Below are 19,805 nucleotides of genomic sequence, written 5' to 3' on the forward strand. Positions count from 1 at the left end.
TTTAAAAATAAATCTTGAGATTAAAGAAAAAAACTAGGAATTAAGAATATAGTCGATAATAATAGACAATCGAGAAGGAGAATAATCTTTTAAAAACTATAAATATAATCTCAGATGAGGCAACGGACGTATTAACAGATGTCGGTGGAAAGACATATATATTCATTAAGCACCCTCGCACAAAAATTGCAACAATCATTGATAAAAATACAAACGAAAAGGAATTTATTATCACAAAAGATTATCATGCATCACCACCACCATGTGAATAATTAAGATGAATGAATCTCACTCACATCCTGCACATAAAGCATTTTTTTTTTTGAAATCTCATAAATTTCAATAACTTTTTTCCCCCCTTTTCTACTTCTTCTATATACCACGAGCCACATTGCATAAAATATACAGTATGATGAGGTAATCACGTTTTGTTATATGAATGTGAAAAATTCTTCCTCCTCGTGTCCATCATTTTGTACACGTAAAAATTCCGATAATCTAACTAAAGTAAATAATAAGAAAGAAAAATTTTCTTTCTTCGTTCACTCCTTTGTTTCATGTCAGTTTTTTATTTCACACGCTTTTATTTTACTTTAACTGTCTTGCGGGACATCTGATTTATTTGTCTGTTTATCTGTTTGTAAATAAATTGGGTTACCATTTTTAATTGGGATATTTTTGTTGACATGCAATTTTAATTGCGAATTGTTTAGAAATGTCTACAGGTCAACTTGACTCTGGCCAGAGGCCAGATTTCATCGAATCTGATCTAGATCAAGAGTCATTTTGGCCTGGTACTAAATTTTCGTCGTGTGTCTTCCGGTTATACTCATAAACAAGCTCATTTAGATGAGCAAGATCATTGTCTTACTACTTAGGGAATTATTATGAACTATTATGTTTAGTTCATAGTTTGCAAAATTGGAAGGGTATTTGAGGCAAATTTCAATAGATAAACAGATGAAAGAATCAAAAAAATTGGAAATCCATTCGAAAAGTTCAGTCAAAATTCTAATTAAAATAAAAGCGTATTCGTAAAATAACCGATGTTTGAATTTATATGGTTGCCGTTGAGTATATAAAACAATTATTTGTTGTTACTTTGTGTTGAGGGAATTTTAATCTTTTTTGTGACTACCACAAAAATAGATGCGTTAAGGATTAAGTTAATTAATTTTATTTATAAGTAAGAAGTTATATTTTTTTATAAAATGAAATATCATTTGTGTATATAAAAATGAATCTCATGATCAACTATTCCTTCTTCATTGTTATACTTCCCTACAGTTCGTATAGAGCGACTTGAATTTGATCCCGATAATCAAGTGATCAGAGGTGAGCGATCAGACAGCGAAGATGACGATTAAAATAATGAATTAATGATTATAATGCCACATTCACTATTTCAAATAAATTTCTCATTCGTCCTCGTCTTCATAATGTCATCAAAAAAATCGAAATTAGAATGAAAAACTCTAAATGAGGAACAAAACTCTATAATAAGTCATAAAATATCAGAAAAAATTATAATTAATACTGTCTTATAAAAAAAATAAATTCAAACGCAAGCAACTGCCGCTTATGCACATCATTATTACAACTACTGCAAGTTATCACACTACATTATGTTATATTAGAATAGAAGCTGATGCGTTTAGCCAAAAAAAAAAAATATCATATAAATATTGAGAGTTTATGTATATTTTCTTAGAAATGAAAAAAGTTCTGTTCTGTTATTTAATATGTGAGTCTCATTTTTATACATTATTTTTTCTCATAATTTTAATTGTATTATAATTAATCTCGTAACTCATCATAATTGACTTAAGTTTATTCTATGGATCGATTTTGTTGAAGTGGATTGTCCTTGTGAACCTTATGGGTTGAATATGTCATTGTAAATATGTATTTGATGTATTGCTGATGTGAATAGTGTTTCGCGGAGTCTCGATATTGTAAAATTCTTGAAATCAGAACCAAGAGCGAGACTACAAGCGAATTTCCTGAACTCTTGGTCTTGACACCGGAGACCGGGAAGATTTGGTCGTAGCATCGGTAATCCTTAGAGCTCGATCTATTTCGAGATGATGTAGCTAATTCATCGATATATAGGTATAAATTATCTTGACTACCCATGATTTTTAAGGACAAACAAACCTAATTATAATGCCAAAATCCCCGAAATGTTCTGGATACACCCTTAACACTCATAGTTGTATACCACGGCACACAGTTTAAGAATCACTGTCTTTTAAAATTAACTATTTCTAGCACTTAACGTAATAATGGTACCCCCAAAAATGAGTATGTCCATATTATACTCAATGTATGTTAGGGAAAAATAATAAGGACATGATCTTCAATATTCACTAAAGTGGCATATAGTTGCATGATACACTAAATGTCAATGATCTATCTCCTAAAATTCGACATAATTCAGCATAACTTTCACATTACGGTTTGAATAACATTGAATGCAAATCTTAAAGATTATCCACTTCAGCGAAGTCGTTCCTCAAAAATTTTCTCTACTTATTTTTCTAAACCAAATTCAAACACACCTAAACAAAAACAAAAAATTTCTACTCTTCGTCTCGAATGATTTGAAATAAAACAAATTGATGACAGATTTTTTAAATCGTTTGAGACAGAAAAAAAAACTTAACGCACCTACTACTCATCATTATTATTATTTTTGTTTTAAATTTCTATTTAAAAAATACTTTTATTACTACATCAGCAGAAAAAAAGAAACAAAAGTCTGTCGACAATGACACTTTTCATTACTATTTCTTTATTTCACACGAGTGTGTATTTTGGCCACTCAAAAATATCCAATACTTCTGCTTAATCTTGATTTCTTGAAGCCTTTTGATACATATCGCCAGCATGAAATCTAATCCTAACTTCACACTATAATTTGTGGATTTGTTTCTGTTTCCTTTTTGTGACTATTTTTTTGTTATTTCTTTTGGTTTTTTTATACTTTTTGTTCCTGTGTTTATGGTCAACAATGTGAACAAGTGCTTTATTTGTTTGATGACAATTGACATGAACTTGTTGCCATCCAACATAAACAGCAGCAAAGAAGTGTGAACTCTGAGCGATATTTGTTGGCTTTGAGTGACGTTAAGCATTGAAAACTGTCAATTTAGCAGCACTATGGTTTTTATAACTAAGAATGTCAAATGGCTGTTGCTGTTGCGACCACAAAATCCCTGACTCTCTTGTATATGTTAAATATTAAGTGGCAACCAACAGGTACTGAAGAATATTTTTTTCATTGCATGGTAGAAGCAGCAACTGTCAATCATAAAACATGCAGTTGTAACTTAAATTTAGTTTGATTTATGAGCTTTCGCCACAATTTCCTTAAACAGACAGTTTTCAAAGCTTTACATTATTTCCCCAGCAAGACTTTTTTTTATCCTTTATTTCATTCAAAAACCATCAGTTTGGCAACACAATTTATATCACTCAGAGATCACTCACCCTCTAAATTTAATAATTAATTAGATTTCGTGCTGTATGCTATGTTTGTGGCTTAAAATAATGTTATTGGTATAATCTAATAAGCTGTACATAAAAGCAAATTCATGATATTCAAAAAAAGACATTTTAAAAGAAATTCCTAAAAAAACAGTCATTGCCATTAATTTGAAAGACTCTGATTAAAGGCCAATTTATGGGATATTTAAGAGACGTTAATTATTAAGTTACAAGATTGAAGGTTGACGGAAACGAGCAGAAGAAAACAAGTCCCAAATAGACAATGACCTTTATTGGTATTGCTTGCGAGAAATAGTCAAGGACGTTTCTAAATTTTTCCATCTGATGCACACCTGACAAACATTTTTCAAAGGTGCTAAAATCCACCCTTTTTGCGGAATGTGGCTTAGCGCTTCCAATGACTATAATCATCTCAATAATTATCAGCTACGATCCAAAAAAAACATTAATCGATATCAGCCACGAAAGGTGGAAATTAATTGTTTGCCTTCCTTTTTATTATCTGTGTCAGTTCTGACTATAAACCTTTCATTCAGTTTTCAATATCCATTGTATTGGAATAAGAATCTCAGGATTTTTTTTTCGAACCCAAGCACAAGAGTTGAATACATTCAAGCCAATTTCTTTTGTATATAAAAGAAGAATGTTTCAATAAGCGATTGAAAAATCGGACAAACACATTGCTCACCCATCTTCTTCACCCACGCACATTTTTATACACAAACACAAGTCAAATTCAGCTGGTTTTTTCATCTCGCTCTTACTTACTTTAAAAACTTTTACGTGAGAATTTTTTTTTGTGAATTTTTTTGCTCTCAAAAAAATGATTTTTTGATATTTTTTTTCTTACTCCCCCCGAAAGATATTTTTGTTTTCAATTTCATTGTCATTATGATTTTTTGAGTCTATTTTTAAAACACTTTTTTTTACACTATATAATATTATTAGCAAATAATCATACACAAATACAAAGTTTTTTTTTTTTTAATTTTTTGTACATCAATGTGGTAGCGAATGTATGGATCCTACTATGAACGAAAACAAAAAAAAACAGATCACGAGACAGATGATTCTGTTTATTGTCTATATTTAGATAGATTCCAATACTGATTCTTTTTTTTGCATTTTGATATTCTAGCGAAAAACGTGATATAATTGTTTATAAAAAGATATTTTTACTATCGATGTTGTAATAGAAGTTAATGGAGATGGTATGGAAATTCAATGAAAATGATTTTTTTTTTCATGATGTCAACGGACGATAGTCATGAGAATTTGAATTTATGTGTCTCCAGGGCACAATTTCTGGTTGTTTGAATTTATATGCATGTTGAACATTGGCAATAAAAATAATATTTATGGTATTGGGGAGATCTTTTTGATCTATTTTTGGGTGTTGATGAACTTCACCTTGTGTGTAAAGTGCTAATGCCTTTTATAAGGTTGAATTTGCTTAGTTACAGTTCAGTGTTGTCTATACTTGTTTGTGCTATGGCACAACTTGATGGGAAGCTGCGACCGCGCACGGCATGTAGTTCATACATGCGGTGTGCCGCGGTACACAGTCACAAACCGTGACTGTCTATAATTAAAATTACATCCATTGGAATAGATGCTCTGATTAGGTTATTATGACTTAGTATGTAGCTTAGATTCTGATTAGTTATAGACTATCTACTGATCATGTATTGCTTGTCACAAACCATAGTTTGAGCAACACTGGTCTACTAATCAAGACTGTCAAAAGTTGCATCAAAGTTGTCTAAACGGAGGTTAATAGCAAGTTTAGCTACGGTCAATTAAAGCCAATTATCTCAAAATTCACACTCAATTTCCTGTAAATTAGTTCAACAAAAAAAGTTTCCCATGCCAAACTTTCAGCAATCTTGAAAGAAAGTTTTGATCCACAGAAATCATTTTGAATATCAAACAGAAGACATTTTGCGCATTGAAATTTCATGCCAACTCACTTAGTTAAAATTAGAAGTCTACTCAACAAAAAAAAAAAAAGTCTACTCATTATTGTTGTCGTCGTAGCAATTATTAAATAGACTTGTTAATATTTTATTTATTTGACGTAAATAATCTTATTAGTAGCGATGAAATGTACTTTCATCTTAAAAAATACAGATCATATCTCTTAAAATTTATTAATATTAATAACAACGACGTTCTAAAAATGTGCAAATCTAAAAAATTAATTAAAAAAAATTACAAATTTTTACAAATCAAAACACAAAACCAACTAAAAACATTGTCCATATTATTTTCTGTTATGTTTCCAGTAAGGAAAGATCTAGAATTACGCCTTCAATTCAGATTTTTTAATCTACATAGGAAAACAGGGACTATGATACAATAATATACTTACTCACTCACTATCTCGGTAAAGGTATCAGATACAAAATCAAATTCAAAAAACATACCAAATTTAAACGTAACATCTAAACTACTCAGCAATTGCTGTTGCTAGTCTAACACATCTAACTTTTTTGGTGGATTGATTGGTGGCTGTTCACAAATGATGTTCATCAGAATGAAATTTTAAACTGTCTAAAATAGTGTTGTCCAGATTTTTGGTGCCAGTAAGACATGATCGAAATTGCACAGTGTGCTGCGACACAGTATGGACAACACTGGTCTAAACAAATGCTTATACTGAAGGGACAGGCGTCATTTGAATAGATTCATGTCTAATTAAAAGGAAGTCAGGGATTTTTCATCCTTAGAATTAGACATTTCACTAATTCAATATTATCCTGTCTATTCAAGTATATTGTACAGTATTCTTAACCTTTTATACCTTCAGAAACCTTAAAAACTGAACCTAATTTGTGAACGACCCTCAAGCTAATCCACATAATAGGGATTTTTCTTCTAAATCTTTTTAATTCTCTCTAATAAACTTCCCAAATAGCAATAATTCACACTTTGAAGGCGATTGAAAAATAATTCTATCTAAGCATCAATTTTCCCTGCTTCTCTCAAATAATTCAACTAATGCTGATTGATAATATCCAATAATACAATAAAACAGATCTGCATTCGAAATTATATTTTTTTCATTAGTAGTGAGCATTTGTGAAAAAAGCGAAGAAAAATTTCTAACATTTTTTCCCTGACATGAATTTGTGTCGCTTAGAGTCTCGTATGATTAATGTGTTGTGGATGAAAACATCCATAGCGAAAGATTGAAGAAGAAGCTGAAATTATTTCTGTATTCCGCATTGTTCGTACACGAGCCATATAAATTTTTTTTTATGAATATCATGTGTTCCTTGCATAACTTGTCATTTTTTTGTTGGAATTCTTTGTTTTTTGTGCTGTTTGTTTTTGTTGCTTTTTTTTATTGTGGAATTTTTGACTAATTTTTTCATCATTCACAGACTTCAATTATTTACCTAACAATTTACTCATGCCAACCAAAAATTAACGAGAGAGAAAGTAAAGATCAAAATGAGTCTTAATCAATCACGAAGCGATTGACTTGTGGCTAATTTTTTGATCTCAAATTTGACACAGTTTTACGGTCACGTTAAGTGGCTTCGCATTAATCCCAATTTTTTGTTTTGTTTCTCTCTCGTGCGTGTATTGATTGATAGCTTTAAATGCCGATTGACAAGTTTAAACATTTTCATTGATTAATAGCGACTTCCTCGTAAAAAGTGTAACTGTTGAGTCGTCACGCTGTATACTCATATTGCACAATCTGATCTCCGACATGGTGTGCAACAACAAATGTTATTTAACTTAATTATCAACTCAACAAATCTTGTTTATTCCATGTATGGTCCACAAAAAGCAATTTTATTCCGCATAGTGAAATGTGATATTGTGTAATTTGTCTACGTGTCTATTAGATACATGAGCAAGCTGTGCATGATTAATATCAATTTCACAATAAAATAAGAGTTAAATGCACTTGACTTTATTAGAGATGAGTTTATGGGAATTGAGCATGTTAAGTTATCCTTGTCGACATTCATGCACTCTAAGTAGGGATTAAGCCCACAAATTATTTTTTTTAAAGATGTTCAAACCATCTTAGATCCCCTTAAGCACAACAATCATCCAATTACACCAAATCATTTATGAACATCCAAATGCATCTTCTTATTTTCACTCCAAATTACCATTCTACTTGCTTACGTCCATAAAAACACATTTTGGAATGCTTATTGCTCTTCCTCATACATTGAAACTTTTTTTTTTCTCGCTACATGGGAAATGTCAGAAGTTTTCCAAAATTAAAATGCCATGTACGAGGAGTTTATACAAACTGAACATGTAAAAAATATAAGTCAGATGTTGGAAAAGATAAACATGGAATTATATATGAGTTAATTAAAAGGTCTTTCATCTGGTGACTTTAATTTAATTCAGTTCGCGTAACAATTTCATTTTTGCAAAAGAAATGAATTTTTATGGTAGTCGGACGTTAATGTTTAGAGTCAATATTTAATGTTGCTTTGGGGTCCTATGCCTTAAGGCTAGAAAGTTTAAAATTCAAAACATTGTTTGCTTAACATGAAGAATTTCTGAATAATTGATTGTGGAATAAATGACAGAGACCGAATGTCAGCATTAAAATACATGGAACGATGAGTCAGTTATTGTTCAAAAGATGAAAATTGCTTGTGGCATGATCTTGAAATGAAAGGGTTGAAATTGGATGTTGGAAAATTTTTTCTCAAGAATAATGAGACAGAATTTTGTCACTCAAGGCAAGCATTACTCAGCATTGCAAGTCTGCTGACATATACAGCATTTGATCTGTACATTACACAACGTAATCCCATAATCATGTCAAGTTGGACATGAAAATTGCATTTAATTAGCCAAAAAAAACTTGATACTGTTATCAATGGATACACAATTTTTAGTGGCAATGATGTTGTTTGGTAAAAATAAAATTGTTGGTCGAGCTTGATGTTTTGTAAATTTGCTTCCTCAATGTTGACATTAACTTACATGAAATTTTAATTAATCGGTTGTTTTGTAATTAATCACACAAATTGTCATCATATGATGCATATTAAATTGAGTCAAATGAGGAAAATTTTTGCAGGATGCACTAGTCCAGTGATGTTCAAAGTTTTAAGTGCGACGGTACATCGTAGTGGGAAACCATCATTCATGGAATTCATGGCATTTCCATGTTTTGAGTACTGCATCACACAGTTTGAACAATACTGCACTAGTCAGTAACAAGCTTTTATTTACATTGCCACTAGCACTGCGGAATTTTCCTGATGAGAAGTTTAATTATTTTTGTGCAGAGAAAAATAAGAATCTATGGCAGTGGATCATGTGACAATGAAGGCGATTATTCACTTTAAATAGCTACAAGATGAAATTTTTTTAGGGTAAATGCCATACAGTCAAGTCATTTTTCTTTTATGGTAGATTAAATCTCTGACAAGAAGAGATCAAATCTCATACTAACTTGAAGAAAATTAGGTTCTGCTGAATGCTTATCTCAAACTATGAAAATGGCAAAAACTCTTTCATTTTTCTTTGTCATGGCTGCAGATTTACACAGAATGTAGACTCGTATCTGTGGTGAGGAATTCTCGTTAATTATAACAGATAATTTCATTTAAAATAACAAAATTTTCTAATAGAGAAAAATAAGGTCACAGCATCTATTAAGAAAATTTATTAGTCTCGATAAAATTTCGATGGACTTTTTTTTCTTTTTACTTCTGTTCATAAAGCCGCAACCCATTTTTCTACGATATTTTATACTTGTGCTGTGACATTCCCATTCATTGTACATAATAAATCTTACTGAGGGATATTTTTACAGGAGAACTTTTAAGGGATTAAGGTTGTTGACACTTTGTCTAATGTGTGTTTATATTTACTTATGGGATATATGCGATTAGTGATGCTTAGTAGAGTAATAGACCTTAAGGAGTGGTTTGGGATGTAATGGGTAGCTTGTAGTACAAGAATATAAGAGAATTACTTGTTAATGATTATTTAATAGTCTATAAGTTTGAAGAATTCTAGAGAAAAGGAACGCTCTTAGAGGAAAGAGATGCTATTACGGGGGATGGGATGCTCTTAAGGAAGATAGGAATTAATAGATACTTTGTTAATCCCACAAGTTACGTCAAAAAATTTAAAAATTTCATCACAAATTCTAAAATTTCATTCACAAAATTCCTACAAAAACTGCGCTCTAACCCACAGATCCACAAAAGCTTTTAAAACTAATTTTTTGTTTTCTCTGCGCAAATATTTGCGAAAATCTTTTTCATATTTTTGTGACTGCCTTTTTTTCTTAAAATCTTAATTAAGCTTTAATTAATTGATGTAATTGCTTTTACTGTTTTCTTTACATAAACACTCATTACATATCAGTTAATGTCGCTACTTGCTGATGCTGTTTACATTTACATACACACACGAACATTTACTGTCATTCATTTGAAATTTTCTTTTCTTTTTCTTTTGTAAATAACAAAAATTTTTTCACTTTTTTTATTAACCCTAATTTATTATTTTTATGGATATCATTTTTGGTGATGATTTTCTAATCTTTTTTTATATTTTCTTATCTCTATCTTTTTTTATAGGTAATAATAATAGACATTAATTGCACCTAAAGCAGACATTTAATTAACTTGTTACTATTTTTTTCTTCTCTTTATCACATTTTATTTATTATTTTTGACATATTTTTTTGTAATCTATTGTTAATCATCTATCAACTATCGTTATTGTTGTGTATATAAACAGGATAAAAAAAATAATATTCACAAAAAAAAAATCAAATTCGTTACGACTTAAAAAATTATTTTTTAAATTTACAAAAAAAAAAAGAATCATCAACGAATAGTTTGTAAAACTAATTACATTTTTTGTTAAAAAAAATTATTATAATGAAAGCTAAACATACACCGAACCCACACCCACATAAATATACACAAAACAGAATCAAATTTCTATCCTCAAAAAAAATCTATTTGATCGCAAATTTATCTCATCAAAGAAGGAAGTATAAAAGTTAGTACATGATAATGTTATTGTTCGATATGCTGCCTCTTCCTCTTGTTTTTGTGTTCATGCGTGTTGTACATTAATTAACATGAGAATGAATTAACCATGTCAGAATCGTTGTGAGGTTTTGCACACACAGACGTACAGGATGTTGTCCTGAATGCCATTTTATGAACTATATTATCAGAGTTGTTGATTGAATCTGCGGACAGAAAATGAACAAAAACTCTGCCGAACCCCTGAAAAATCTTAATTGCCCCATTCAAAACATTTCCTTGCTACTCTCAATTAGATATTCAACTGAGTTATTTTTTTCATCCAAAATCCTCGTCAAATTCAGACTTTGCTAATGAATCCTTATCTGATAATCAATTAATCCAATAATTATCCACTTGATTTAACTTAATCCTACTTTAAGACAGTCTTTCGTTCCCCTTTTATCCATCAAATAACAAACTCAATCAATTCACAACATTTATATTGAGATAGGTCAACATCAGCAACAACTCTGCATTAATACTTCATTATAATGAAAGGAAGTCCATCTTATTCCGCTCAGTAATCAATAAAATAAGCTGATCTAGTAAAAACATCATCTAACTTGTTTGTCTAAACTAATTAAGTCAGTGAAGAATGTCACATAATATTTTTGTCGTTATATCTTCCATAATAATTAACAACTATGAACCTAATTAATCTGGATTGCAAATTTATTTCTGTATAACTAATTGATTAATTATCAATATTATCAAATTAACCAATGGATGAACATTAATAATAATATAAACTTATGAAGTAAATTAACAAACTGATAGAAAAATAAGATTAGAGGTTCCAATATTATTCAGAGACGAGACTAAGGTTCTCGAGTTATTTGAGCTGATATCTGGATATGCACCTATCCCTTCTATTCTAAGGTCAGTGTATACCAAGATGATGATCAGATCTGATAAACTTGAAGAGCTACAGAACTACTATTTTCAAGAGTCTTGAACAATAAGAAATTATTATCGTACGTGACATGAAAATGTCCCAAATAAAATATTAATGAACCAAAACTCTCTCTCTGAATATTATAAATAATCCAAAAAGGCATTTGGAATCTCTAACTAAAATAAATGCGTGTCTAGTGATTGTCTTAGTAAAAAAATAAGCCCAACGAACTATGATTAATTGTGATTAATGAATTATTTATAATAATTTCTCTGTCTCTTCCTTTTCAGTTCGTCAATCACGCTTAAGTAAACGTAATGCAAAGTAAACAAATAAACATGCCGTGCATATATATACCAATCAAATTCATGAATGCATGTATTCAATAAAAAAAAAATTAATAATTTTTACGCGTCTCATCACAAACAACAACAAAATATAAAAAAAAGTTCATCATAGCCTGCTGCCTGTCATCATCTGTTATCCTTAATCAGTTCATCATGTCAGTGTGGATCAACACATTTATTTTTGCGTAGCTATTTTATGTTCTTTCGTCTACTTTTTTTCATAATTCAACATCAACAATAAAAAAATCATTCAAATAAACAAAAAAAATATTGTTCATAGCATAAAAACAGCATTAAAGCGATGGAATTAAGTGTAAGATTATTTAGTTTTCCTTTATACTTTTCTTTCTCCTTAAAGATGTTTATTTCTTATTCCATTTTATGGATTTTTATTTTGTGAGGATGTTGACATTTGGAATTATGGATTTTTCTGGCCTCAATTATAGGCTTGAACTGTCTCAGACTGATCTAGGTGATTGGACTAGCTTAACACATAGAAAGTTACCCTTAGACATTTAGATTGGACTAAATGGATGATTATTCATCGGAGTTCAAATACAGACTGAACATATTGTATGAAAAGGGGTCTTCAACTATGTACAATAAATATTATTCAAATCTCAAATTAACGTTTGATAAGATTCTGAATAATTGAACTAATATAGTCAATTTTACATGACCAAGCATTCCGTCACTCAGAGTAGCTCATCATAATGTGTCATTCTGTCACAACAAAAGTTTGCAAAACTAACTTTCGGTAATCCTAGCCAATTTAAGGATTAAAGTTCAAGTCTATTAAATCAATCCAATTCAAAAAACTTTCCATTCCATCTGTTGCAACTTTACTGCAATATGTCAATTTACAGTCCCCACAATGGGATTTCTCAAACTCGATTAAATTCACTTGACATTTTTATTGAAATTAGAATTCAACAATTTACGAGCAAAGTTCTGTTATGAAAATAAATTTTTGCAATTTACATATAGCTCTTAAAAAATTAATAAAAAGACATGATGAGAAACTATACGTGAGAAAATGGAAAACTTTCCACTAGTTTTGTCTGTATTTATTTTTTCATGCGATAAAAAATTGCATTTAATTTTTCATGAACAACTTTTTTAAAATCTCGAGTTATTTATTTACAAGTGTCTTGAAGCTACAGATTGATTGACATAAATGTATAACTTTCTATGTCTTCTTGTGATATATTTACGAACTGCTTAAGATTCGTGTAAAGCTCAGCAAAAATATCTCATTCAAATCCATAAAAACGATGACAAATGAATTGAATTTTCAATCCCACTCGAGTACGAAAGAAGTAAACAGAAATCCTCACAAAATTGAAATTCAAATCGAGATACGCGAGCAATAAGAGAAACAAGTAAGGAGTCATTGAGGATGGATGAGTGCAGTGCGCTAGATCTAAATTTACACGTAGGAAAATTCATGGAAATTCTGTGACAAACAGCAACTCATAAATCCATCCGAAATGTCTTGTAACTCACTCTCAGTTCCTCGCTAAAACTTAATTAATCCATTTAGAATTTAAATAGCAAACAGAAGCAGCCAATTAATGAAAAACTTTGTTGTGTACACAATTCAAGGCTTTCCATTGATTGTCATGCAAATTTTCCACCCAACATTGTTACTTGCTACTTCTCTTCTTATTCTACTTCTCCTTCCGAAATTCTTACATAAAACATGAGATATTTCCTTTTGATGATTTTTTAATAAGACCTTCTTCCTTTTTTTATTCTTTCTTTTTTTTTTCATTTTTAGTCTTTCGGCAAGCCCGCATTGGACTTTCTCTGAGTAGTCGCACTATTGGATTTACTTATTATACTGTCATATACACATCATAAAGAGCAGCTTAAATATTTTAGCATTTAGTGCAGCGCCTCTAGACAGCTTCTTCTTTACATCACATACAAACAGCAGCAGTAACAATATTTATTAATTCTTATGGATTCCCCCCGTCCCTTCCACGCGAATTTTTTTTTTTTATTTTATGCCGTAAAAAAATTTATATCCAATTCAAATGAAAAAAGATTTATTCGTGATTTTATATAGGATGTAGTGACTCTTCTTTTCCATTTTAAATACAAGCAAGAATTACGAATGGATGACTTTTTATCATCAATTTTTATTTGTTTTTTTCATCCATCCGACCCGAACGATGTGCTAAATCATAAATATTGAAGATTATTGCTTAGTAACCTAAAATGACAATTTTTTTGATGCTGAATTAGTGACAATTTTCACATATAAAAATATGCATCAATATTAGCAATCCTCAATGAATTTACATCAGCTCGGTATGTTAATCTGCTTTTCTTTCTTATCTATTGTTTTTCATTTTTCTTCTCGGCTTTTAAAAAGAAAATCTAAATGAAAAATTAATTGAAGTAAAAGAAAGAAAAAAAGAAAATTCCTCAAGGTGGAGTTGTTATCTGGGATTTAAAAGAAAGAAAAAAACGTGAGAGATGAGTACGGCTTCTGTCTTGAAAGAAGCTTTCATCTACTTTTTGATAACCTTTAGAAAAGGTGAAAGTTGAAGAGATATAAGGTACAATTTGATGACTTGTTTTGGTTATACTAAGTGGGAGTCAATATCGCTACTTGATGGCTACGACTGTCTTTTCAAAATTTGGGAGACTTGGTATCTTTAGCTAATGGTTTGGATTGAAAAAAGTTCAGAATTTTTTAAGAAATTCTTGACGTTTTGGATACAAATCATTATTTAAGGAGTAATGGGCTATATTACAGTCAATTCTTGTGACTAGGTTGATGATTTCAATCAACTATGCTCCGTCTCGAACTCATATTCATTTTTGAGTACGTAAATTAAGAGTCAACTGCTCAATTTTAGATAGTTAAGATTTCAACCCCAAGAATATTGGAGAAAGCTCAAGATCCATCCATCCAGCTAAGTCATGTCGAATCCAGAATCCTCATAAACTCAACTTAAAGAACAGACAATCCAGAAACCCTTCATGACTTCGCTCCTGATTAGAACTACAGAATAACTGGACATTAACTCGTCTATTTGAATATACAACTACCCACTAACATCGAAAAATACTAGCAGTCATATCAAAATCACTAAGGTTAACTAGTCTCTTCAACTCTACTCGAATCAAGTACCTATCAAACCCAGTACAATCAATTGCATAGCAACTCATCCATCAAAGACCAGAAATAAATGAAAAAAGTATAAATATATAAACTAGTTTCACTGTTCGCTTGAAAGTTTAAACCTAGCAAAAATTACACAAAAAAAAATTTAAAAAATATAAAGCTTTTGGATTGTATAGAAATTTGTATATTGATGAAAAAAAAAATTATATTTTAAGCAAAAAAGATGATTGGAATCCCAAAAATTATATTTATAAAAATTTAAAAAAAAAATATTCATCACCTATAATTTTAATTAATTTTTGCTGTTATTTGAGAAAAAAAAAATTATATTTTATATATCACATACACATCACTTTCGTCTTTTAATTTTGGAAAAAAATTTGTTCATTTTTTTTTTCTTTCTTATTTCATTTAGATTTATAATCCTTAATAGTTAAGCATTGCATATAAAAATGAATTTTATGAAGATTGTTCATTCAAAATTATTTATGACAAAGAGCAGATATCGTAAATAAATGAAAGAAGCCTATAAAATGTAAGCAATTCTAAATGCCTTTTTTTCTCTTAATGGAGCATTGAATTTTCAGTGACACTTGCTTAATGCTGTTGAACTTGGGAAAAAAAGAGAAATTTTATGTAAGTATTCTGAAATATACACTTGTACATTTTCTTTCAGGATTATTTCCTTCTTAACGATGAAAAGGTTGTCAAGTGTTATTCAACTCCGAAAATTCTTACCGCCTTCGGTTGCGGCATGTTTAAGTAGAAATGTTGATGAGATGGATTGACTTGGTAATATGAGTTTCTATGGAAGGAGAACACTAGTAGGATTTGCAAGATTTAATTTTAGATTCTGTAATATTTGTGGTTTAAAATCAAGTTTTTCTTTGAATACATACTCCTTTTTCTTATGTGGGTATGCTTATTCCCGCTTATTCGAATCTTTATCTGAATGTATGCATTCATAAAGCAAGGTTTATAGCTCTTTCGTTTCGATATTTTGTGCAACAGTGCAAGTTTGGGTTCGGCAAAGAAACTTCTGCAGACTCTGCAACGTCGGACAAACCCAAATTCAAATTCTCAACACGTCCCCTAATCCACTGTTACCTAGAGCTCCAAATTCATACTTTTAAAGCTTCATCGACAGACAATTGAGGTCTGTTTTTTTTAGAGATCCTGAAACTCCTTTCCAATCTACCAACAACTCCAACCCTTAGTAATTATAGTAACATCGATTCTGCCTCATTCATCAAGTATTAATTCACTAAAGATGAACAGTTGTCAAGCAATTGAAGCTATAGAAAGTCGAAAGAATCAGTCTTTAAAAGTTTCGAAAGAGCTCAAAGCAAGGCTTTTAAAAAAGGCATTTTCTAAAACAGCTTTTAACCCGCTCAATTACATAAATCCCTATTTAAAAAAAAGTCACAAAAATGAGAATTTTGTGATTATGGCTTGTTTTAAATGATGTGCTGTTAACCTACTTACCTAACGAGAAGAATTAATTTCCAAAGAAATTTGCGTTGAATGAAGGAAAAGAAAAAAAAAATTTCATGCTTTGCATAATTTTCATCTTAATCATTTTCATTCATCATTAATTTTGAAACATTTCAATGACTGTGCATACCGAATACATAAATAATTACATGATTCGTATCTACATGTGTAGATGGAAATTAAAAAGCTGGAAATGAGATGAGTCTCATTTCAATGCAATATCTTACGATGGGGGGTTGTTAGGTTTTGATGTCTAATGGGGGTTGGAATAGCTGAGTGACTAGATTGGGTGATTATAATCAAATGGTTTTATAAAGTCGTTATGGAACCATCAAAGCATCCTTTAGGCATTTCAAAAATTTAAAATATTTACTTACCTCTTACTTCGGTGGCTGGTCAGGACATGGCCTCATCCACGGTGTACGTCTGAAGCTAGCTCTATAACTGGCTGTACTTTGTCAATTACTAGTATCATATGGGACACTGTCTTTATCAACAGTCACTGTCCCTCGCAGTCTAACAATCGTACAGATCAATTGCAATCCATGACCCCCTTGAAATGCCGCCTGCAGCTGACTCTTCCACTTCTTGAGTAGACATGAATTTTGAATGATTCCACAAAGACTTCTTTTTTGGCAAAATCCTCTCTACCCCTATTATCTACCTTCATGAAAAATTTTCTTTTGATGTGTCATGCCTTTCAGCATCTGAAAATGATTTACATGAGATGAACAAAAGCGGAATGCAAACAAAAAAGCTGTGTTTTTTTTGTTTCTAAATTTTCTAAAAGTTTCCGAAAAAGAATTTTTTAATTTATTCTCTCATTTTTTACTTTAACTTCATTTCAATATAAAATTTTGATCATTTACTACATTTTTTTTTTGTTATACATACACGAATAAAATGAAATTCACGATTTTTTTTTATTATTCTTTGACAGTCAGTCGTACTTATTTCTCATATTTTATATGTCCTTACTTATTAGAAAATGTAAAAAAATAATTTTTTGCCTAAAGATTTATGAGCAGTCGCACTTTCAAAAGCCAATTACTTCCTAGACGTACATGCATTCACTTCGATAATTACGATTCTGAAAGTGCAATTGCTTATGATTTAGCGCATTTTTCTCGGAGTATGGCTGATGCTGCTATTCGAAAACTTTTTTTTATCTAATTTAAGGAATATCCAAAACATTTTTTTTATCTGTACACCTAGATTTCGACCATCAATTTTTCACATATTCTAGTCATCAAATTTCTAGTAATTTAATTTAGTTAAATTTTGATTTTTTTTGTTATTGTTCCATCTTTAAAACAAATTTTGATGGACATACCAATTGATTTATATTCTAAGATTCAAAATAGTAATTTTTTTTAATTAACATGAGATCCTAAATGATCCGTACTTCGATAAAAATGCGCTCAAGTCCCTGACTAGCAGTGACTTTATGTCGTTTTTGTTCCTTTTTAAAAAGAAGAAAATTTTGAGTTTCTCAAATTCATTTTCTTATTACCTCATGTCTTAAGCCTCTTCGTTACATGTTGTGTTTAAATTTAATATCTTATTAAACTTCATTCTTAGAATGATTGATGATGAATGATTAGATTTGAAATGATCTCAGGTATCACTTTGTTTGTGTGTATTTTAAAGAAGATAGTTGTATTTATGTGTATTGTGTGTGTGTTTGTGTCGTCTGTATTTATATTGATTATTAATTTTTGAATGTGTGATTATTCCCATTTTTCAAACGTGACTAGATGAACTTGCACCATCGACAGTTTCCTTCCTCTCATCTTCCTCCTTTTTACCATTATCATCTACATCATCATCGTTGTCAGTCTGTGATTTTGTAATTTTATTAATTTCCGAAATATCTCGGAATGCAGAGCATGATGATTTCAATATTTTTTGTATATTTGTACATTCTGGCTGATACATTGCATTTGGAATGACAGCAGTAGGTTTTTTTGGTATAAGTTGAATTATTTCACAGCCGTGCGGAATGCTCGCAAGAAAATTTATGCACTCATCATCGATATCGGGACTACTCGAATTACCTTCCTCGGATCCAACTGATTGACGAGAGAATATATCACAATAGTAATGTCTTGTATTTGCAACTTTTAGTGGCATTGTCATTGCGTTATTAAATAAGTCTTCTAATGAATCATCGTAGCTTCCCGTTGATAAATCATTCTTTGATATGGGTAATTCTAAGGTTGATGATACTGTGAATGTAAGTAGAATAAAGACAATAAGTGATAACGTATACAGTCATATATATACAAATTTGTACTTTATTTTCTACTATTACTTATTTTAATAAAGACATAAAAATATGATTAACTTACGACTTTTCTTCAACGCTCCTACTACTTCGTCACTCTTTACTATAAGTTTGTGAGAATCTTCCGAAAAAGTTCGTCGACGACCTACAAAAATGGATGATTTGGGTATATATGTTAATTATATTCACACTTTTTGTACATTAATCAACTCTATTCCATTGTAAAGTCAATCAATCGTGTGTAACTTAACATTTTCATGATTAATTCGACTGGATTAATGGAAATTTTTACAAATTCTTCATTTTTGTCGGCTTAATATTTTTTGCCGACTAAGTTGTCTGTATTTTACTGAATTATACTTACTTTTCGTTGCGTTCGATGAAGACATCCTAAATTTCAATATTCTTACATTATGCACGCAAAAAAGACGAATTTATGAGCTTAAGAAAATTGCATTTTCACAATAAATTCAAATAAGATTTTTTCTCTTGATGCAATTTTCATTGAAGCTTGAAGAACAAGTAGAAATGCCTGCTATCCGCCTTGTTTGTGCATCTGCGCATTTGTTTGTGCTGTATAAACTATTAAAATTAATTAAACTTTAATGAGTAAATTTTTTGGTTACTTTTCTTTACCGGAAGTTCAAAATTTAAAATGTATACTTTGTTAAGTTCAAAAATGAGACAGTCAGACAAAATAACAACAATTGCTCGTCAATATGAGTTTTCTGTTGAAAAATCCAATATCGGTGATGTATGAAAAAGTTCAATTGTAAATCTGAATTTTAATGGTTAATTTAACTAAGCAAACATTTTAAATAAATTATTGTGCAATCAGTTTTATTATCAAATCAATGAACACGCATGGAATTGAAGATTTATAAGCATTGAGTGAGTAATTTTTCTACAAAAATCTATATTCTAATAAGAATCTTTAGTTAAAGCTTTTTCCAATAAGAAATTAAGCTTACTGCACAGCAAACTAAGTCAGTAATTGAGTAAAAGTGAGTTTTTCATGATTTTCCAGTGAAAATTCCAGTTTTTCTCTTTAACGGTCAAAATCAATTTAAAACATGTAAAGACGGCT

At 30.3% G+C, this 19,805-nt stretch overlaps 2 protein-coding genes across 10 annotated transcripts in view; one reads left to right on the top strand and one right to left on the bottom strand.

Moving 5' to 3' along the window:
• tmod (tropomodulin) overlaps positions 1–15,305 on the top strand; it is a 42,393-nt gene extending 27,088 nt beyond the window's left edge. For 4 of the 9 annotated variants that reach the window (XR_011544217.1, XR_011544220.1, XR_011544219.1 and 1 more), the window contains 2 exons: positions 1,288–1,744; positions 10,095–10,234. Coding sequence is in view for 2 of the 9 variants with exons in the window: in XM_070637629.1 (XP_070493730.1) it covers positions 5,796–5,872 (77 nt within the window). In the remaining 7 variants the exon portion in view is untranslated. Of the gene's footprint in view, positions 1–1,287; positions 1,745–5,795; positions 5,904–10,094; positions 10,235–10,257; positions 10,525–11,741; positions 12,112–13,578 lie in introns of those variants that run through there. The other 5 variants (XR_011544221.1, XR_011544218.1, XR_011544222.1 and 2 more) reach the window with 5 other exon arrangements.
• A 1,922-nt stretch (positions 15,306–17,227) lies between these two features.
• LOC139088453 (uncharacterized) lies at positions 17,228–19,226 on the bottom strand. Its single transcript, XM_070637686.1, has 3 exons — positions 19,083–19,226; positions 18,783–18,863; positions 17,228–18,659 (listed from the first exon to the last, which is right to left on the bottom strand). The coding sequence occupies exons 1-3, from the start codon at positions 19,105–19,107 to the stop codon at positions 18,175–18,177; spliced, it is 591 nt and encodes a 196-aa protein (XP_070493787.1). The 5' UTR covers positions 19,108–19,226; the 3' UTR covers positions 17,228–18,174.
• Between the last annotated feature and the right edge of the window lie 579 nt (positions 19,227–19,805).

This window comes from Chironomus tepperi, unplaced genomic scaffold, assembly GCF_022539635.2.
Source record: "Chironomus tepperi strain 1889 unplaced genomic scaffold, CSIRO-AGI_Ctep_v1 contig_163, whole genome shotgun sequence".
Classification (NCBI taxonomy): domain Eukaryota; kingdom Metazoa; phylum Arthropoda; class Insecta; order Diptera; family Chironomidae; genus Chironomus; species Chironomus tepperi.